Source organism: Hyperoodon ampullatus, assembly GCF_949752795.1.
Source record: "Hyperoodon ampullatus genome assembly, chromosome: 9".
NCBI lineage: Eukaryota > Metazoa > Chordata > Mammalia > Artiodactyla > Ziphiidae > Hyperoodon > Hyperoodon ampullatus.
In genome coordinates, this window is record NC_136922.1 from 57,594,479 (window position 1) to 57,617,737 (window position 23,259).

At 36.7% G+C, this 23,259-nt stretch overlaps 1 protein-coding gene across 2 annotated transcripts in view; it reads left to right on the forward strand.

The window, feature by feature from the left end:
• Positions 1 to 9,394: 9,394 nt before the first annotated feature.
• PALS2 (protein associated with LIN7 2, MAGUK p55 family member) overlaps positions 9,395 to 23,259 on the forward strand; it is a gene marked incomplete at its 5' end in the record, with an annotated part of 49,273 nt that continues 35,408 nt past the window's right edge. Inside the window, one exon of one of the 2 annotated variants that reach the window (XM_079711395.1) lies at positions 9,395 to 9,514. In XM_079711395.1, coding sequence (XP_079567521.1) covers positions 9,398 to 9,514 — 117 coding nt within the window. The remainder of the gene's footprint in view (positions 9,515 to 23,259) is intronic. The other variant, XM_079711394.1, reaches the window with a different exon arrangement.

A 23,259-nucleotide genomic window follows, 5' to 3' on the forward strand; every position in this document is an offset into this window, starting at 1 on the left:
CTCCTGTTTACCTCTTTACTTCCAAAATTGTCACTCATTTATACATACTGAGAAGGAGACCTAAAAATGAACCTGTTCCAAGTAAAGTGCGAGAGAAAAATACTTGCGAGAGAGTTCAGGGTTAGAAGTCAGGGAATAGTTCTGATATTTGAGCATTTGGAAAAACTGATAGAATTGGGAGAAGTTTGTTGGAACATTTGGGAAAAAACTTGTAGGAGTCCTATATGAAAAGCACTAACTGTTGATTTTATTTTAAAAAGTGCCAGTCTGGGGGCTTCCCTGGCGGTCCATTGGTTAAGACTCTGCACTTCCAGTGCAGGGGGTGCAGGTTCAATCCCTGGTCAGGGAGCTAAGATCCCATATGCTGCATGGGGTAGCCAAAACAAATAAATAAATAAAAATAAATAAAAATTGCCAGTGTGGAGATAGGGGGAAGTAAAAGCATCACAATAGTACTATTCTAACAAAAATAAATAATGTATAAAATGGGTAAATCAAAAAGCAATATTAGCACATTACCCAGAAATACAGCTGTGATTAAAAGAAACAACAAATTCAAAGTAGTTGCTTCTGTAGAATAGGATAAGTTGGGAAGGAGGCTGACAGCATGGAACAGAGAACTGCTGTATTTCATTATAAGCCACTTAGTAATACAATCTGACTTTTGACAACGTTTTATTTTAATAAAAAATGAAAATATTAAAAACAAACTGAACTATTAGTAGACTTATTCTAAAGAAGCATCAAGGGAAAATAAAATTAATAAAACTAATCTGAATAAAATTAAGGCTATGATATTGAATGAAGTAGGGGTCTAGCTGTACCTTCTTCATATGCATATCCAGTTGTCCCAAATTCATTTTTTGAAAAGACTGTTCTTTCTTCCTTTGAATTGTCTTGCCACTCTTGTTGAAAATCTAATGACCGTAAAGTGGATTTATTTATGGACTCTCAGTTATATGTCTTTTTTTTTTTTTTTTTTTTTTTTTTTTTTTGCAGTACGGGGGCCCCTCACTGTTGTGGCCTCTCCCGTTGCGGAGCACAGGCTCCGGATGCGCAGGCCCAGCGGCCACGGCTCACGGGCCCAGCCGCTCCGCGGCACATGGGATCCTTCCGGACCGGGGCACCAACCCGCGTCCCCTGCATCGGCAGGCGGACTCCCAACCGCTGCGCCACCAGGGAAGCCCAGTTATATGTCTTTATGCTAGTACCACACAGTCTTGATTACTGTTGCTTTTTAGTCAGTTTTGAAGTAAGTGTGAGTCTTCCAGCTTTGTTCTTTTTGAAGATTGTTTGGCTATACTGGGTTCATTGCATTTCCCATATGAATTTTTGTATCAGCTTATATAACAGTTTCTACCAGAAAGGGCGAGGGAAGCTGAGATTTTAACAGGGATCGCATTAAACCCGTAGATCAATTTGAGAAATATTGCCATCTTAACAATAGTAAGTCTTCTATAGAATCCATGAATATGGGTATCTATTTATTTAAGTCTTCTTTAATTCTTTCAATGATGTTTTATAGTTTCACTGTAAAAATCTTACAGTTCTTTTGTTACATTTATTTCTAATGATTTTTATTGTTTTAATGCTATTATAAAAGGAATGGTTTTCTTAATTTCATTTTCAGATTGTTCATTGCTAGTGTATAGAAATACAATTGATTTTTGTATTTTGATCTTCTATCTTGCAACCCTACTGAACTCATTTATTTAGTTCTAATAAATCTTTTGTATATATTCCTTAGGATTTTCTATATATGAGATCATGTCATCTGCAAAAAGTGATAGTTTTAGTTATTCATTTTTCATCTGGATGCCTTTTATTTCTTTTTGTTGCCTAACTGCCATGGCTAGACCCTCCAGTACAGTGTTGAGTAGAAATGGCAAGAGTAGACATCCTTGCCTTGTTCCTGATCTATGGGAAAGCATCCAGTCTTTCACCATTAAGTATGATGTTAGCTATGGGTTTTTCATAGATGCCCTTGAGGAAATGGAAATTTCCTTGTATTCGTAGTTGAATGTTTTTGGTTTTTTTTTTTTTTTTTTTTTTTTATTTTTATTTTTTGCTTTATCACAAATTTAATCAGTTATATGTATACATATGTTCCCATATCCCCTCCCTTTTGCGTCCCCCTCCCACCCTCCCCATCCCACCCCTCCAGGCGGTCACAAAGCACCGAGCTGATCTCCCTGTGCTATGCGGCTGCTTCCCACCAGCTATCTACCTTACGTTTGGTAGTGTATATATGTCCATGCCGCTCTCTCACTTTGTCACAGCTTACCCTTCCCCCTCCCCATATCCTCAAGTCCACTCTCTAGTAGGTCTGTGTCTTTATTCCTGTCTTACCCCTATGTTCTTCATGACCTTTTTTTTTCTTAAATTCCATATATATGTGTCAGCATACAGTATTTGTCCTTCTCTTTCTGACTTACTTCACTCTGTATGACAGACTCTAGGTCCATCCACCTCATTACAAATAGTTCAATTTCATTTCTTTTTATGGCTGAGTAATATTCCATTGTATGTATGTGCCACATCTTCTTTACCCATTCATCCAATGATGGACACTTAGGTTGTTTCCATCTCCGGGCTATTGTAAATAGGGCTGCTATGAACATTTTGGTACATGTCTCTTTTTGAATTATGGTTTTCTCAGGGTATATGCCCAGTAGTGGGATTGCAGGGTCATATGGTAGTTCTATTTGTAGTTTTTTAAGGAACCTCCATACCGTTCTCCATAGTGGCTGTACCAATTCACATTCCCACCAGCAGTGCAAGAGTGTTCCCTTTTTTCCACACCCTCTCCAGCATTTATTGTTTCTAGATTTTTTGATGATGGCCATTCTGACTGGTGTGAGATGATATCTCATTGTAGTTTTGATTTGCATTTCTCTAATTAGTAAAGATGTTGAGCATCCTTTCATGTGTTTGTTGGCAGTCTGTATATCTTCTGTGGAGAAATGTCTATTTAGGTCTTCTGCCCATTTTTGGATTGGGTTGTTTGTTTTTTTGTTATTGAGCTGCATGAGCTGCTTATAAATTTTGGAGATTAATCCTTTGTCAGTTGCTTCATTTGCAAATATTTTCTCCCATTCTGAGGGTTGTCTTTTGGTCTTGTTTATGGTTTCCTTTGCTGTGCAAAAGCTTTTAAGTTTCATTAGGTCCCATGTGTTTATTTTTGTCTTTATTTCCATTTCTCTAGGAGGTGGGTCAAAAAGGATCTTGCTGTGATTTATGTCATAGAGTGTTCTGCCTATGTTGTCCTCTAAGAGTTTGATAGTGTCTGGCCTTACATTTAGGTCTTTAATCCATTTTGAGCTTATTTTTGTGTATGGTGTTAGGGAGTGATCGAATCTCATACTTTTACATGTCCCTGTCCAGTTTTCCCAACACCACTTATTGAAGAGACTGTCCTTTCTCCACTGTACATTCCTGCCTCCTTTATCAAAGATAAGGTGACCATATGTCCGTGGGTTTATCTCTGGGCTTTCTATCCTGTTCCATTGATCTATCTTTCTGTTTCTGTGCCAGTACCATACTGTCTTGATTACTGCAGCTTTGTAGTATAGTCTGAAGTCAGGGAGCCTGATTCCTCCAGCTCCATTTTTCGTTCTCAAGATTGCTTTGGCTATTCGGGGTCTTTTGTGTTTCCATACAAATTGTGAAATTTTTTGTTCTAGTTCTGTGAAAAATGCCAGTGGTATTTTGATAGGGATTGCATTGAATCTGTAGATTGCTTTGGGTAGTAGAGTCATTTTCACAATGTTGATTCTTCCAATCCAAGAACATGGTACATCTCTCCATCTATTTGTATCATCTTTAATTTCTTTCATCAGTGTCTTATAATTTTCTGCATACAGGTCTTTTGTCTCCTTAGGTAGGTTTATTCCTAGATATTTTATTCTTTTTGTTGCAATGGTAAATGGGAGTGTTTCCTTGATTTCACTTTCAGATTTTTCATCATTAGTATATAGGAATGCCAGAGATTTCTGTGCATTAATTTTGTATCCTGCAACTTTACCAAATTCATTGATTAGCTCTAGTAGTTTTCTGGTAGCATCTTTAGGATTCTCTATGTATAGTATCATGTCATCTGCAAACAGTGACAGCTTTACTTCTTCTTTTCCAATTTGGATTCCTTTTATTTGCTTTTCTTCTCTGATTGCTGTGGCTAAAACTTCCAAAACTATGTTGAATAAGAGTGGTGAGAGTGGGCAACCTTGTCTTGTTCCTGATCTTAGTGGAAATGGTTTCAGTTTTTCACCATTGAGGACGATGCTGGCTATGGGTTTGTCATATATGGCCTTTATTATGTTGAGGAAAGTTCCCTCTATGCCTACTTTCTGCAGGGTTTTTATCATGAATGGGTGTTGAATTTTGTCGAAAGCTTTCTCTGCATCTATTGAGATGATCATATGGTTTTTCTCCTTCAATTTGTTAATATGGTGTATCACGTTGATTGATTTGCGTATATTGAAGAATCCTTGCATTCCTGGGATAAACCCCACTTGATCATGGTGTATGATCCTTTTAATGTGCTGTTGGATTCTGTTTGCTAGTATTTTGTTGAGGATTTTTGCATCTATGTTCATCAGTGATATTGGCCTGTAGTTTTCTTTCTTTGTGACATCCTTGTCTGGTTTTGGTATCAAGGTGATGGTGGCCTCGTAGAATGAGTTTGGGAGTGTTCCTCCCTCTGCTATATTTTGGAAGAGTTTGAGAAGGATAGGCGTTAGCTCTTCTCTAAATGCTTGATAGAATTCGCCTGTGAAGCCATCTGGTCCTGGGCTTTTGTTTGTTGGAAGATTTTTTATCACAGTTTCAATTTCAGTGCTTGTGATTGGTCTGTTCATATGTTCTATTTCTTCCTGATTCAGTCTTGGCAGGTTGTGCATTTCTAAGAATTTGTCCATTTCTTCCAGGTTGTCCATTTTATTGGCATAGAGTTGCTTATAGTAATCTCTCACGATCTTTTGTATTTCTGCAGTGTCAGTTGTTACTTCTCCTTTTTCATTTCTAATTCTATTGATTTGAGTCTTCTCCCTTTTTTTCTTGATGAGTCTGGCTAATGGTTTATCAATTTTGTTTATCTTCTCAAAGAACCAGCTTTTAGTTTTATTGATCTTTGCTATTGTTTCCTTCATTTCTTTTTCATTTATTTCTGATCTGATTTTTATGATTTCTTTCCTTCTGCTAACTTTGGGATGTTTTTGTTCTTCTTTCTCTAATTGCTTTAGGTGCAAGGTTAGGTTGTTTAGTCGAGATATTTCCTGTTTCTTAAGGTGGGATTGTATTGCTATAAACTTCCCTCTTAGAACTGCTTTTGCTGCATCCCATAGGTTTTGGGTCGTCGTGTCTCCATTGTCATTTGTTTCTAGGTATTTTTTTATTTCCTCTTTGATTTCTTCAGTGATCACTTCGTTATTAAGTAATGTATTGTTTAGCCTCCATGTGTTTGTATTTTTTATAGCTCTTTTCCTGTAATTGATATCTAGTCTCATAGCATTGTGGTCGGAAAAGATACTTGATACAATTTCAATTTTCTTAAATTTACCAAGGCTTGATTTGTGACCCAAGATATGATCTATCCTGGAGAATGTTCCATGAGCACTTGAGAAAAATGTGTATTCTGTTGTTTTTGGATGGAATGTCCTATAAATATCAATTAAGTCCATCTTGTTTAATGTATCATTTAAAGCTTGTGTTTCCTTATTTATTTTCATTTTGGATGATCTGTCCATTGGTGAAAGTGGGGTGTTAAAGTCCCCTACTATGATTGTGTTACTGTCGATTTCTCCTTTTATGGCTGTTAGTGTTTGCCTTATGTATTGAGGTGCTCCTATGTTGGGTGCATAAATATTTACAATTGTTATATCTTCTTCTTGGATCGATCCCTTGATCATTATGTAGTGTCCTTCTTTGTCTCTTCTAGTAGTCTTTATTTTAAAGTCTATTTTGTCTGATATGAGAATTGCTACTCCAGCTTTCTTTTGGTTTCCATTTGCATGGAATATCTTTTTCCATCCCCTTACTTTCAGTCTGTATGTGTCTCTAGGTCTGAAGTGGGTCTCTTGTAGACAGCATATATATGGGTCTTGTTTTTGTATCCATTCAGCCAATCTGTGTCTTTTGGTGGGAGCGTTTAGTCCATTTACATTTAAGGTAATTATCGATATGTGTGTTCCTATTCCCATTTTCTTAATTGTTTTGGGTTCGTTATTGTAGGTCTTTTCCTTCTGTTGTGTTTCTTGCCTAGAGAAGTTCCTTTAGCATTTGTTGTAAAGCTGGTTTGGTGGTGCTGAACTCTCTCAGCTTTTGCTTGTCTGTAAACGTTTTAATTTCTCCATCAAATCTGAATGAGATCCTTGCTGGGTAGAGTAATCTTGGTTGCAGGTTTCTCTCCTTCATCACTTTAATTATGTCCTGCCACTCCCTTCTGGCTTGTAGAGTTTCTGCTGAGAGATCAGCTGTTATCCTGATGGGGATTCCCTTGTGTGTTATTTGTTGTTTTTGCCTTGCTGCTTTTAATATGATTTCTTTGTGTTTAATTTTTGACAGTTTGATTAATATGTGTCTTGGCGTATTTCTCCTTGGATTTATTCTGTATGGGACTCTCTGTGCTTCTTGGACTTGATTAACTATTTCCTTTCCCATATTAGGGAAGTTTTCAACTATAATCTCTTCAAATATTTTCTCAGTCCCTTTCTTTTTCTCTTCTTCTTCTGGAACCCCTATAATTCGAATGTTGGTGCGTTTAATGTTGTCCCAGAGGTCTCTGATATTGTCCTCTGTTCTTTTCATTCTTTTCTCTTTATTTTGCTCTGCATTAGTTATTTCCACTATTTTATCTTCCACCTCACTTATCCGTTCTTCTGCCTCAGTTATTCTGCTATTGATCCCATCTAGAGTATTTTTCATTTCATTTATTGTGTTTTTAATCGATGCTTGATTCATCTTTAGTTCTACTAGGTCCTTGTTAACTGTTTCTTGCATTTTGTCTATTCTATTTCCAAGATTTTGGATCATCTTTACTATCATTATTCTGAATTCTTTTTCAGATAGACTGCCTATTACCTCTTCATTTGTTAGGTCTGGTGGGTTTTTATCTTGCTCCTTCTCCTGCTGTGTGTTTTTCTGTCTTCTCATTTTGCTTATGTTACTGTGTTTGGGGTCTCCTTTTTGCCGGCTGCAGGTTCGTAGTTCCTGTTGTTTTTGGTGTCTGTCCCCAGTGGCTAAGGTTGGTTTAGTGGGTTGTGTAGGTTTCCTGGTCGAGGGGACTAGTGCCTGTGTTCTGGTGGATGAGGCTGGATCTTGTCTTTCTGGTGGGCAGGTCCACGTCTGGTGGTGTGTTTTGGGGTGTCTGCAGACTTTTTATGATTTTAGGCCACCTCTCTGCTAATGGGTGGCGTTGTGTTCCTGTCTTGCTAGTTGTTTGGCATAGGGTGTCCAGCACTGTAGCTTGCTGGTCGTTGAGTGAAGCTGGGTGCTGGTGTTGAGATGGAGATCTCTGGAAGATTTTCGCCGTTTGATATTATGTGGAGCTGGGAGGTCTCTTGTGGACCAGTGTCCTGAAGTTGGCTCTCCCACCTCAGAGGCACAGTACTGACTCCTGGCTCCTCAATTTGGGATGATTTGTTGTCTATTCATGTATTCCACAGATGCAGGGTACATCAAGTTGATTGTGGAGCTTTAATCCGCTGCTTCTGAGGCTGCTGGGAGAGGTTTCCCTTTCTCTTCTTTGTTCTCACAGCTCCCGGGTCTCAGCTTTGGATTTGGCCCCGCCTCTGCGTGCAGGTCGCCGGAGGGCGTCCGTTCCTCGCTCAGACAGGAAAGGGTCAAAGGAGCAGCCTCTTCGGGAACTCTGGCCCACCCAGGCCGGGCGGGAGGGAGGGGCACGGAGTGCGGGGCGAGCCCGCAGCGGCAGAGGTCGGCGTGACGCTGCACCAGCCCGAGGCGCGCCGCGCGCTCTCCCAGGGAAGCCGCCCCTGGATCCCGGGACCCCGGCAGTGGCGGGCTGCCCAGGCTCCCGGAAGGGCGGTGTGGACAGTGACCCGCGCTCACACACGGGCCTCCTGGCGGCGGCAGCAGCAGCCCCAGCGTCCCACGCCCGTCACTGGGCTCCGCGCTTTCAGTCGCGACTCGCGCCCGTCTGTGGAGCCCCTTTAAGCAGCGCTCTTAATCCCCTCTCCTCGCGCAGCAGGAAACCAAGAGGGAAGAACAAGTCTCTTGCCTCTTCGGCAGCTCCAGAGTTCTCCCGGACTCCCTCCCGGCCAGCTGTGGCACACTAGCCCCCTTCAGGCTGAGTTCTCGCCGCCAGCCCCAGTCCTCTCCCTGCGCTCTGACCGAAGCCCGAGCCTCAGCTTCCAGCGCCGCCCGCCCCGGCGGGCGAGCAGACAAGCCTCTCGGGCTGGTGAGTGCCGCTCGGCACCGATCCTCTGTGCAGGAATCTCTCCGCTTTGCCCTACCCAGGTATGTGGGGAGTTTCTTGCCTTTTGGGAGGTCTGGGGTCTTCTGCCAGCGTTCAGTAGGTGTTCTGTAGGAGTTGTTCCACGTGTAGCTGTATTTCTGGTGTATCCGTGAGGAGGAAGGTGATCTCCGCGTCTTACTCTTCCGCCATCTTACCCGGAAGTCTGGTTTTTTTTTTATCATGATAGGTTATTGGATTTTGTCAAATGCTTTCTCTGTGCCTATTGAGATACCATGTGGTTTTGTTTTATTACTACAGTGTATTACATTGATTGATTATCATATGTTGATAAACCACCCTTGCACTCCTGGGATAAATTGTACTTGGTCATTGTGTACAATCCTTTTTCATTCGTTGCTGGATTCAGTTTGCTAGTGTTTTATTAAAGATTTTTGCCTCTGTACTTGTAAAATATTGGCTGTAGTCTTCTTGTGATTTCTTTGTCTGGATTTAGTATCAGGATCTCACAGAATAGTTGGGAAGCGTTCCTTCCTCTTCTACTTTTTTTTGGAAGACTTTGTGAAGTAATGGTTTTAGTTCTTGAATTCACTGGTGAAGTCATCTGGTTCTGGGCTTGTTGGAAGTTTCTTGATTAATCTTTTTTTTTATTGCTCTATTACAATTTTATATTTCTTCTTGAGTAATGTTTTTAAATTTGAAAAACAAAAAACAAGTATAAGGTTCTAAGTATGCATTATATAGTCTGGTAAACCCCAAATTGCATGTAAAAACCTATCCCGCGGCTAATTCATGGGAAGTCCACTTGAAATTTCTACTATTGAACAATTCAGTTCTTTAAATGTGACTTTTCAAAAGAGTGTTAATTGATAGTGTCTTTTTACTTGAATTATTTTATAGTTGTATTCCGTAATAGCTTGGAATTTAAAGTTTGCTTTTTTTTTGACTATTGCTTTTATCTCAGCAGCAATGCAGCAAGTGCTGGATAACCTTACGGAGCTGCCCTCATCTACAGGAGCAGAAGAAATAGACCTAATTTTCCTCAAGGGGATAATGGAGAATCCTATTGTAAAATCACTTGCTAAGGTATATTGGTTTATTCATAAGATAACTAAATTATTTTTTTAATTCTTTTTACAGAGGTCTTTTCAGATTACTGTTTTAGAACCTGGTTAATATACCTTAGGCTTTGTTAGCAAATAGTAACAGTTAACAGTTAATGAGATCTTACTGTACACAGAAGTTAGACCACTTTTGCCTTTTCTATGCTGACTTTAAAGTTTTAGGGAAATAATAACTGAACAGTCGTATTATAATGGAGGTCTGTGGAAAAGATTCTGGTCCTGTCTCCGTTTTCAACAACAAGGTACTGACTTTCTTCTTTTACATTGGACCATGTACCTGTTTTTTCATTTCAGTTCTTGACTTCCTATATATAGTACTTTTTGAAATCTTGTTTTTTCTTGGTAACCCTGACATTTTGAGTCTGTTTCCATAATCAACTCTCTAGTAATCTTTTTAACTCATCCATAAATATATTTTTACAACCATTTTTGGCCCAGTTTCATTTCAGTTATACTATTTCCCTGTAATAATCTTTGTAAATGTCACTAAAGCTTAGTGTATTAACTGTTTCACAACCGTGCTCTTCCATTCTTCAGATGATTCTTGCTTTCAAGAACCTGTGCCATATACCCTCTCTGACTTTTTCTTTTTTTCCCTTTTATTTCTCTTACAAGATACTGAATATAGTTCCCTTTGCTATACAGTAGGACCTTATCGTTTATGTCTCTGACCTTTTCTTCATGTAACCATCTTGTCATTCCTAAAATGTTGATTTCACCCTCTCCTGTGATCATTTTTTAGTCATAGTCTCTTACTTGTCTTCTTCTAAGAGTTCTGAAAAATCATACTTTTTACAAAGTGTTCTATTAGTAGGAGTGAGTTAATGATGCAGATTCTTCATTTTATTCATCAGTGTAATCATTCTAAGGCCATATGACATAAAAGCTTTGGTTTCTAAGTAGAAACTTATCCACTTGTATATCACCTAACTAGAATTTTTATTTTAGTCATTTTTGATTGTAGTCTTTCAAAAATTTATTAGATATTCCTTTAATAATAATATATAAGATATGATTTTCCTTCAGATACAAGCTTCTTGTCACAAATATCAGTCACTATACTGTGTTGAGATAAAGTAATAGTTTCAGGGTCTGTTGAAATAAGTAAGGGCTGTTTAAGCCTGTTAATTAAATTGCTCACCCTGAGCTCTTATTGCTACTTTAAAAGTAGTGTTTACTTCTCCCTTGATATCATACTTACTGTTGGTTATCAGTTTTTTATTGCCAGTGTATCTATTACACCCCATCCCCATGTTTATTTAATTTACAACTTTTAGATGTAGATTTCAAAACTAGATAATATTATGTAAGGCATCTTACAATGTGCTTATTGCTTATAAGGGTTTTTAAAATATACCGTTTCATCTTTGCAACAACTTTATGAATTGAAAACTAAGTTTTAAAAATAGAAAAATTATTTGCCTAGGGTCACTTAGCTAGTAAATGACAAAAATATTTAGGCCAGATCTTGTTTCTTCAAATTCTGTGCTCTTTCTACCACAGCACAAGCTGTGTTTGTGTGTCTCTGTGTGTGTGTGTATTCCTAAGAATTTATGTGCGTAAAAAATTATTGGCTTTTGTGTCACTGATATTGGCCTTTCAGAAGATTATCTTGTTCACTGTTCTTAACAAGTGAAATGGCTGGATGACTTTTGAGCAGCTGAAGTGCTACTGTAATCTTTTGAAGATAAAATTGAAATTAGGAAGAGAATCACCCAGTAGTATCCGACATTCAAGCAGCTTCTCACAAAATAAAAGCAATGGTAGTTGGGTATTCCTTACATTGAAGGCACAGAAATCCCAGGAGGAAGGGAGGACCTTCTTCCAGGAAAGAGAAAATAAGTCACAGCAGGCCAACACTCCCAGCACAAGTAGGGAGAAAAATGGATAAATTGCTGAGGAAACAGCGAGCCAAACACTGCTAGACCTGTGGAAAGGCAGGAGCATGTGACTAATAATCATGAGAAAAACAACAGAAGCAGTCCCATAGATGACCCTTTTATTAAAGTTTATAAACAAAGATTTTTAAATAACATATTTTTTTACGTGATACCTTGTTTTTGGAGGCTTGAAAAAATATTTATTTATTTATTTGTTTGTTTGGCTGCACTGGGTCTTAGTTGCTGCATGTGGGATCTTTAGTTGAGACATGCGAACTCTTAGTTGCGGCTTGTGGAATCTAGTTCCCTGACCAGGGATCAAACACCGGCCCCCTGCATTGGGAGCTTGGAGTCTTAGCCACTGGACCACCAGGGAAGTCCCTAAATAGCATATTTTTAATAGAAGAAAAAAGCGGGAAAAAATGAAGACATTTAAAATATTACTAGAAAATAAGAATCAAAAACAATCAAATGGTTATTCAGGGACTCAAAAATACAATATCTGGTTAAGAGCTCATTTGATGGGTTTAATATTGGGTTGGCAAAAAAGTTCATTCGGTTTTAAGTAAAAATAAAAGACACATTTTTCATCTTCACCAGGAATTTTATTGAACAACATATTTGTTAACCAAATGAACTTTTGGCCAAGCCAATAGAAGATTAGACACAGCAGAAAAGAAGATTAGTGAATTTGAAGACAGGTCAACAGAAAACATCTAAACTGAAATTCATAGAAAAGTATGTCTGGAAAAGACAATATATGAGGCATTCTGGAAAAGACAATATATGAGGCATTCTGGAAAAGACAATATATGAGGCATTCTGGAAAAGACAATATATGAGGCATTCTCAAAAAGATCAAATACACATGTAATTAATATCCCAGAAAGAGGGAGAGGGGGAATGGGACAGAAGAAATAGTTCAAGACACAATGGCCAAGAATTTTCAAACCTAATGAACAACAACATCAACTGATAGATTCAAGAAGGCAGGTGAACCCCTGGCAGGGAAAATACAAAGCAAAACATTCCTCAGAATATCACAAACTCCTGAAAATCAAAGATAAAGTGAAAATTTGTAAAGCAACTGGAGAAGAAAGACACATTAAGGAGAAACACTAAGACTAATGGTTAGCAATAAAACAGGAACTATGGAAGTCATAACAGAGTAGATTGAGATCCTTAAAGTGCTCAAAGAAAAACACTGCCAACCTCAAATTCCCTTTTCAGGGCTTCCCTGGTAGCGCAGTGGTTGAGAGTCCGCCTGCCGATGCAGGGGACATGGGTTTGTGCCCCGGTCTGGGAAGATCCCACATGCCATGGAGTGGCTAGGCCTGTGAGCCATGGCCTCTGAGCCTGCACGTCCGGAGCCTGTGCTCCACAACAGGAGAGGCCACAACAGTGAGAGGCCCGCATACTGGAAAAAAAAAAAAAAAAAAAAATCCCTTTTCAGCAAAAGCAACCTTCAGAAATGAAAGCAAAATAAGGATTTTCATTTCAGACAAAATCTGAGAAAAATTGTCTCCATTTACTCAACAATAAATGCAAAAGGAGGTTCTTCAGGCAGAAAGAATGATAAAATAAAGGGAACATTAGTGAGTAAATATAAAATAATACTGATTTTTAAGATGAAATAATAGTAGTGTCTTGTGGCATTTATAGCATGTATATAAATGAAATATGTGCAGATGATAGCCCAAAAGGAAGGACTTAGTGATTCAGACAATTGTAAGATGCTCTCATTATTCAGGAAGTGGTAAAAGTAATGTCTTAATGTCTTAAGTAATGTCTTTAATGTTGTATGAAAAGTCAGGGATGCGGGGCTTCCCTGGTGGCACAGTAGTTAAGAATCCACCTGCCAATGCAGGGGACATGGGTTTGAGCCCTGGTCTGGGAAGATCCCACATGCCACAGAGCAACTAAGCCCACACACCACAACTACTGAGCCTGTGTGCCACAACTACTGAAGCCCACACACCTAGAGCCCATGCTCTGCAACAAGAGAAGCCGCCACAATGGGAAGCCTGCGCACTGCAACCAAGAGTAGCCCCCACTCGCCACAACGAGAGAAAGCCCACGTGCAGCAACGAAGACCCAACACAGCCAAAAATAAAATAAATTTTTAAAAAAAGGGATGCATATTGAGATCTCTAGGGTAGCCACCAAAAGTAAAATTATAAGAATGAATAAATTCCACCCAAGCTGTAAGGGAGAGAAAATAGACTTGAATTACCCTCACTCCAGAAACTAGAAAAGTTAGCACAAAGGTAGAGGGGGGTGACCATCTTCAGACATGGGACAACAGGCAGCACAGGATTGTGATGTCTGAGAGAAAGGAAAGAAATGAGGTGAGCATTATGAAACTGAGGGTAGTTTCCATACTGCAGTGCAGAAAGAAGAAGCACAAACAGCCCAGCAGTCTTAGTAGAGCTTGGCATTTGGGGAGGTGGAGGTGACTGGAATTTGTGTAGCAGAGTATCAGGGAGGAGGAAGCTAAGGAGATTTGCTTAGGGGTGCCCTCAAATCTCTGGCTGAGTGCTGATTGTGCATATGTGAAGCACAGCTCTAGAGTCCAAGGAAAGACCCACTGGAAAGCACAGTAAGCCAAACAACTTCCAGGGCTCAAAAGGGATGGAGAGTAGTTTAGTTGACATTCCCACCACCCTGAGTGGAAAGTCCTCATAACATGCGGGACATTGGGCAGAGTTCACACTCAGTTTGTTATAACAGACCTAGGAAACTAGTACAGATTACAGCAAAATCAAACTAAAAATTAATAACAGTTATTCCCCAAATCCCCAAATATATGGAAATTAAACAGCATACTTCGAAATAGCCATGGGTCAAAGGAGAAATCACAAAGAAACATAAAAAATATTTTGAATTGAATGAAATGAAAATACATGTCAGAACTTGTGGGGTGCAGCAAAGCAGCGCTTAGAGGGAAATGCCTATATTAGAAAAGAACAATATTTAAATCAATGATCATGTGTACACCTTGAGCAAATAGAAAAAGAACAAATTAAGCTCAAAATAAGCAGAAAGTAGTAAATAATAAAGATTAGTGAATATAAAAAAGACAAATAGAAAAAAATCAGTATAACTCTTAGTATATTAATACAATTGGTTAACCTCTAGCTAGACACAAATTATCAGTATCAGAAATGAAAGAGAGGACGTTGCTACAAATCCTACAGACATTGCAAGAATAATAAGAAATAAGAACAACTTTATGGCGGCAATAAATATGATAACTAGATGAAGCTAATTTCTTGACAGATACAGATGACTAAAACCTAGATAAGAGTAGATAACCTGACTAGCACTATATCTGTTTTTTATAATTGAATATTTGCAGTTTAAAACTTGAAGCTCCATGGGCTTCCCTGGTGGCACAGTGGTTGAGAATCTGCCTGCCAATACAGGGGACGTGGGTTTGAGCCCTGGTCTGGGAAGATCCCACATGCTGCGGAGCAACTAGGCCCGTGAGCCACAACTACTGAGCCTGCGCGTCTGGAGCTTGTGCTCCGCAACAAGAGAGGCCACGACAGTGAGAGGCCCGCACACCGCAATGAAGAGTGACCCCTGCTCGCCGCAACTAGAGAAAGCCCTCACACAGGAACGAAGACCCAACACAGGCAAAAATAAATAAATAAATTAATTAATTAATTAATTTAAAAAAAAAACTTGAAGCTCCAGCCTAGATGGCTTCAAAAGAAAATTCTATCAAACATTTAAGGAAGAAATAATACCAATTCTACATTATTTCTTCTAGAAAAAAGAAAGAGAAGGGAACATTTCCAATTTTGTTTTACTAGTCTTGGTGTTACCCTGATAACAAAACCAGCTAAAAACAGTTCAGTTAAAAAGAACTACAGAATAGTATCCCTCATGAACATAGACTTCAAGTTCTTAATATTAGCAAATCAAATCTAGCAACATACAAAAAGGATAATACCTCATTACCAAGTGAGTTTTGTCTTAAAAATACAAGCTTCTTAACATTTGAAAACCAATAAATGTCACCATTTTAATGACATGATAAGCAAAATCATTTGATGATGTTCATAGTTGTGGGAAAAGCATTTTACAAAATTGAATATCCATTCCTGCTAAAAACTCGGCAAACTAAGAATAGAAGAAAATTGCCTCAACCTAATGAAGGGCATCTATAAAAACCCTACAGTTAACATCGTAATTCATGGTGGAAGATAGAATGCTTTCTAAGATCACTTCTGTTCAACTGTTATCACTTCTTTTCGACTTTGTACTGGGAGTCTTTGCTAGAGCAAAAAGGCGAGGAAAAAAATAATAAAAGGCATACGGATTGAAGAGGAAAAAATTAACTGTCTTTATTCAAGGATGACATTATCACCTATGCCAAAAATCCTAAGAATCTACCAGAAGGAAGAAGAAAAAAGAAAAACCCTCTAGAACTAATTAGTGAGTTTAGCAAGGACACAAGATAAAAGAATAATCTATATAAATCCATCGTATTTTTATATACTAGCAATGAACAATTGGAAATTGTAATTTACTGAAAAAGAAATAAATTTTTAAAAATATGTGCAAGACCTGTACACTGAAAACTACAAAACATTGCTGAAATTAAAGGCATACATACATACATAGGGCCTAGCCCCTCCATGGCATATGGGATCTTCCCGGACCAGGGCACAAACCTGTGTCCCCTGCATCAGCAGGCAGACTCTCAACCACTGTGCCACCAGGGAAGCCCCTCAATAATCTTAAAATGTTAATTCTCTGGAAACCAAGCTAAAGATTCAGTATAATCCCAGCCAAAATTTCAGACTGACAAGATGATGAAGGACCTAGACCAGACAAACAATTTTGAAAAAGAACACAATATGATCTCTTCCACAACCTGATTTCAAGGATTACTCTTGTCCTACAGTAATGAAGACAATGCAGTATCAGCATACAGATCAATGGCACAGAATAGAGTCCAGAAAGAGACTACCACTTACATGGTCAACTGATTTTTGTTAATAGCACTATGATAATTCAATGAAGAAATGATAGTCTTTTCAATATATGTTCCTGAAACAATTGAATATTCTTATGCAAAAAAATGAACATTATCTTTTTCCCCACTCTATATGCAAAAATTAGCTAAAGATAGATCATAGATCTAAATGTAAGAGCTAAGACTAAAAAAATTCTAAAAAGACGCATAAGGGAAAAACTCCTTGTGACTTTGGATTAGAGAAAGACTTCTTAGATAAGCATAAAGAGCATAAGGCATAATGAAAATTTTGATTAATTAGATTTCCTCTGCAAAAGACACCATTAAGAAAATGAAAAGGTGAGCTACAGACTGGAAGAAAATATTTGCAGAACATATATCCTAAAAGGGAAGCTGCTCATTTATTGGTGGTAGCAGTGCAAAATGGTATAACTACTTTGGAAGACAGTCTGGCAGTTTCTTACAAAGCTAAATATAGTGTTACCATACAATCCAGTGATTGTGCTCCTTGACATTTACCCAAGTGAATTGATAATTTGTGTCCACACAGAAACAAACACATGAATGTTTATAGTAGCTTTATTCATAATTGCCAAAACTTGTATGCAACCAAGATATCCTTCAATAGGTGCATGGATAAACAAAGTGTGGTACATCCATAAAATGGAATATCATTCAGCAATAAAAAGAAATAAGCTATAAAGCCATGAAAAGAGATGGAGTAACCTTAAATGCTTATTGCTAAGTGAAAGAAGCCTGTCTGAAAAGGCTACACACTGTATGATTCCAACTATATGACATTCTGGAAAAAGCAAAAGCTATAGAGACAGTATCAAAAAAGTCAGTAGTTGACAGTTTGGGGAGTATAAGGGAGGGATGACTAGGTGCATCACAGGACATTTTCAGCAGTGAAACTATTCTGTATGATACTTTTAAGGTATATGAGTGACATTATGCATCTGTCAAAACCATTGGAACTGTACAACATAAAAGTCAAAATCCATGGAAATGTGAACTATAGGCTTTAGTTAATAAGGGTGTATCAATATTGGCTCATTAATTATAACATTTCTCACATTAATACAAGATATGAATAAGGGAAACCAGGGGTAGGGGAGCAGATATATGGGAATTCTCTGTATTTTCTGCTGAGTTTTTCTATAAATCTAAAGCCTTATTAGCTAAAGTCCATAGTTTACATTAGGGTTCACTCTTTGTGTTGTACATTTGATGGGTTTTGATGCATGTATAATAACATGTAATGTCTTTTTTCTGGTTTTGGTATTAGAGTAATGCTGGCCTTTATAGATTGAGTTAGGAAGTGTTTCCTTTGCCTTCTAGAAGAGACTATAAAGAAATGGTATAATTTCTTCTTTAAATGTTTGGTAGAATTTACCAGTGAACCCATCTGGACCTGGTGCTTTCTGTTTTGGAAGGTTATTAATTATTGATGTAATGTCTTTAACAGATATAGGGCTACTCAGATTATCTGTATCTCCTTTTATGAGTTTTGGTGGATTGTGTTTTTCAAGGAATTGGTCCATTTCATCTAGGTTATCAAATTTATGTGCATGGAATTGTTCATACCATTCCTTCATTATCCAAGACATCAGTAGTGATGGCCTCTTTCATTTCTGATATTAGTAAATTCATGTCTTATCCCTTTTTTCTTAGTTAAGCTGGTAAGAAGTGTATCAATTTTATTGATCTTTTCGAAGAACCTGCTTTTGGTTCTTTGATTTCATGTTTTCAGTTTCATTAATATCTGCTCTAAATTTTATTATTTTATTTAATTTGGATTTAATTTGATCTTCTATCTTGAGTTTCCTAAGCTGAAAGTTTAGATTATTGATTTTAGATCTTTCTTCTTTTCTAAATATGCATTCAGTGCTATAAATTTCCCTTTAAATACTGCATTCACTGCATCCCACAAAATTTCATAAGTTGTATTTTCATTTTCATTTAGTTCAGATTTTTTCAAAATTTCTCTTGAGATTTCTTCTTTGACTCATGTCTTATTTAGAAGTGTGTTGATTTGTCTCCAACAAATGTTGCTGGGATTTTTATTATACTTTTTATAATCTTTATTCTTATAAACTTGTTAAGGTATGTTTTATGGCCCATACTGTGGTTAATCTTGGTGAATGTTCCATGTGAGCTTAAGAAGAATGTGCACTCTACTGTTGTTGGATGAAGTTGATTGATAGTGCTGTTCAGTTTAACTCTGTCCTTTCTGATTTTTCTGCCTGCTGGATCTGTCAGTTGCTGATAGAGGAGTGTTGAGGCCTCCAACTACAATAGTGGATTAATCTGTCTCTCTTTGAAGCTCTATGAAATTTTTCTTCACATATTTAGATGCTCTGTTGTTAGGAGCATTTACGTTATAGATTGTTATGTCTTCTTTATTATGTAATGTTTCTCTTTGTTCCTGATAATTTTCCTTGCTCTGAAGACTGCTCTGTCTGAAATTAATATAGGTACTCCAGCTTTCTTTTGATTAATGTTAGCATAGTATGTCTTCCTCATTATCTTTACTTTTAATCTACCCGTGTCTTTATATTTAAAGTGGGTTTTTTGTAGACAACATGTACTTGAGTCTTATTTTCTTATTGTTTGGTCTTCTCTTTTCTGCCATCTGTTTTAATTGAGCATTTTATATGACTTCATTTGTCTCTCCTCTTTTAACTTATATCAGTTGTATTTTTTAAAAAGATTTTAGTGGTTTCCCCTTGATTTTGCAGTGCACATTTACAGCTAATCTAAGTGCACTTTCAAATAACACTATATTACTTCACTGTAGTATAATAATACAGTAGTTATGTGAAGTAACTACCTCATAACAGAGTATTTCCAATCTCTCCGTTATAGCAGGCTGTCAGTCATTTCATTTATCCATAAGCTGTAATCATCAAATACACTGTTGCTGTTATTTTTGAAGAGTTAATGTACTAGATTAATTAAGACTTTTTTAAAAGATTTTATTACTTTCATGTATTTTTTCTCTAATGCCCTTTTCTTTACAGAGATTTGAGTTTTGAACCTATATTCCTCTCTCTGAAGAACCTCTTCTAACATTGTTTTCAAGGCAGGTCTACTAGCAACAAATTCCCTCAATTTTTGTTTGTCTGACAAAAAGTCTTTATTTCTCTTTCATTTTTGAAGGATAATTTGACTGTATAGATATAATTCTAGGTTGGTAAGTTTTCTTCATTCTACACTTCTTTCCTATCTGAATGCCTTTTATTTATTTTTTTTCTTTGAAACTTTCTTCATTGGTTCTTTTTTATTTATTTTAATTGAAGTATAGTTGATTTACAATTTTGTGTTAATTTCTGCAGTACAGCAAAGAGACTCAGTTGTACATATACATTCTTTTTTATATTCTTATTTGGTTTTCTCTCGACTAATTGTCCTGGCTAGAAGATTCAGTACAAATGTTCAATAGAATGATGAGAGCAGACATCCTTATCTTGTTCACAATCTTAGGGGAAAAGCACGTGTTAAATATAATATTATTCACTACTAAATATAATAGTAGCTATGGGTTTATACTTTCTGTTCTAAAATTTGATTTTTTTTGCATATGATTCCATATCAGTACCTACAGAGAACCTTCGTTCTCTGTAAAAGTGGCATAATATTCCATTGCATGAATATAACAAAAATTTTTTAGTCAAACTTCTGGTAGATATTTAGGTGACTTTTTCACTTACAAGTCATGCTGTAATATGCAGTCTTGCTACATGTTATTTTGCATATGTATGTATATCTCTAGGATAAATCTTAAAAGAATCATTGTAATTTTGGTAGATATAGTCAAACTGCTCACTAGAGTGTTCCCACCAGAAAAGAATGTGTGAGAATGCCTGTCTTCTGCCATATTCTCACCATCATGGTATGTTACCAGAATTTTATCCTTGCCAATCTCATTTTTTTAAAAAAAGTATTTCAGTGTAGTTTTAGTTTGCACTTCTCTTATCATGAAGGAGGCTGTATATCTTTTCATATGTTTAAGAAGTATTTGAATTTCCTTCTTTGTGAATTTTTCATATTCTTTGCCCATTTTCCTTAATGTGTTGCTGATCTTTTTCTTACTGGTTTATAGAAATCCTCTCTCTCTCTCTCTCTCTCTCTCTCTGTGTGTGTGTGTGTGTATTTATATATATGGAAATTAACCTTTGGTCTGCAATATGATTCATAAGTATTTTGACCCTAGTTTGTCATTTGTATTTTGACTTTGCTGATTTTTGACAAGAAGAAATTTTACATGTTCAATTTTAAATGTTCAATGCAGTTTATTTTATTGGGCCTGTTTTTGTTTGTTTAAATTATAGCTTCCGGATTTGGCATTATATTTATGTCTTTCCCACTCAGTGATTATAAAAAGATTCTTTTATATTTTCTCTGAATACTATTAAAGCCAAGCTTTTTAAAAAGCCCTTTCTCCTTTTAAAAAGTATAAGATTCCCATTTTTAGTTTTTTGACATCTGTGTGGGTCTCCTAATTCTACAGGTATCTCTGAGAGTGGTTTAGCTCCCTGAGTGCCTTGAGATATAGTTTATCTAATCTAAGAATTTGAACTTTTTTTGTTTAACTAGATGACAAGTTCTTTACTCATTAGAGAATTCAGTTCTAATTTAGTTACACTTATTTCATCCATTTTTTTCAACAGAACAGATCTCATCCTTTTTGATATCATGTATGCAGAAGCAAAATAAAAATTGAATTCTCCATTCTCTCTGTCTCATTTCTACTTTTTGCTCAAATTCTTATTTTTTGGTTACTTGTGAACTTCTCTTTATCTTTTTTCAAAAGTCTCTAGAATAAAAGAAGAGGATGTCTCTTGACCACAGTCAATCTTATCTCCTATTTACTTAGCTTTTTCAAGAAATACTTAATGAGCAACTACAATATACTTAACCATGTTCTAAGAAGACAGAAACAAAATTAATGATATTTTTGTTTTTAAGGGAGAAAGATAAGGTTACTACACATAATCGCAATTCCATTATCATTACCAGTTATTTGTCACTTATAGTGCATAACTTTTGTTAAAATTTTTTGTTTGTTTGCAAGCATAGATGGACTGTGCTTGGGTAAAATACCCAGAAGTTTTGAAAGAACTTTTCTTCTCTGCAGTTCATTTTTCTAAAGTGCAGTGGTGAATAGGATTCTCAGAACTGGACATACAAGAGGGCTTAGGCTATATTTGTATCAACTCCAAGTCTACAAAGCCAGTCATGGCATGTTCTTCCAAGCACTTGTGGCAGGTGACATATATTTTTATTGAGTTGTGCTAGCTTTCTAATAATGCTTTTTCTTAAAGGAAGCAAGTCCCATTTATTCAAATAGCATGTGATTCATATCTGTTTCTCTGGTCCGTTTTCAGTATTTCCTTTGTCTTTTTTGTTTGTTTGTTTGGTTAGTTAAATTCAAGTTGGTACTTGCCTCTTGAAAGCTACTAAATAAATTCTGACTTTAAAGTGAATAAAGGTCTCAACTTCTTTCACATTATCCTAGAACTTAAAAAGTTACATATTAACAAATATGGACCTGTATTTGCTTTCTTGGAAAAACTAAAATTGATCTTGATTGAACCCAACAATATCTCAGAAATTAATTTTCTGTATTAATTATAGCTGCAGTTTCACTTAAAAACTTTTTCTTCCTCTGAGAATTTATGTATTGTGTGGTGAGATTTTTTTTCCTACCATAAAACCAGTCTGTACCAGGTTTTTGATGTGCAAAAACCTTCAGGTATATTTGTTTTTATAGCATAATCTGCCCTCCACTTGACTTCCTCTTTCTCTCTTGCCATCAGTCTTTCCACATTCCCTCCTGTTCTCTCCGAATTTGGGAGCAATAAGGTAAGTGAACATAGAAAGGAGGGGAAGTGTATTAGAGTTATCAAGTCAATGATCGATTCTGTTCCTTTACTTTTCCCAAAGACTTGAATTTAATCAAAGTCTACCAATATGTAAAGTAACATAGGATATTGTAGAAACTATATTGGCTTAGTACCTGAAAATTTTAAGCCAGTCATTATCTGTTCCCTGGAGAAACAGGTGATCTTTATAGCTCTTTGAGCAAACAGGTGAAGGTTGAAAAGGGTGGGTGGTATTCTTGAACCATAAGAGTATAACTTAACACATCTAGACTGGAAGAGCCATGCTAAGAAGCAACAACTCAACTAGCAGTCAATGAGAGCATATATCACACATTTAAATGAGTGAGAGTAATGCATAATGTTTTAGATTAAATAACTGCAAGATGATGATAGAGTAGCTGGCTGTATAGTGATAAAGTTGAATAAGCTTTAGTATGTAAGAGCTCAAGCCTTGATGTTGGACTACCTGACTTAGCCACTTACCAGTAGTGTGAACTCAAGCTATTACTCTATCTCATTTTGCATCATCAGTGTCTGTGTCTATAAGGTAAAGATGATAATAACATACCTACCTTTGCTGAGTACACACACACACAATCTCATACTGTGCTGAGAATATAGTTCCTGGCACAAAACAAAAGCCCTCAATAAATGTTAAAGTTCTTTTCTTCCTTTTTTTAAAGATTTCTTATGCTACCATAAGAGTATTAAAAGTATTTGCAAGGTTAACGATGCTACATTAGATTTATTAACAACGAATATTTGTATTAAAACAATTAGCAATTCTAGCTTGTTTTGTAAGAGTTAAGTAATTGTGTACATTACTTTTTTTCCCAATGGTGATAATCATTCCGTGACATATGTTGAATGTCTTCATCATCCTGTCTTTATTAGGCTCGTATTACACTTTAAGAAAATTATAGATTTACCTATTCTCACTCTTTGTGGCATT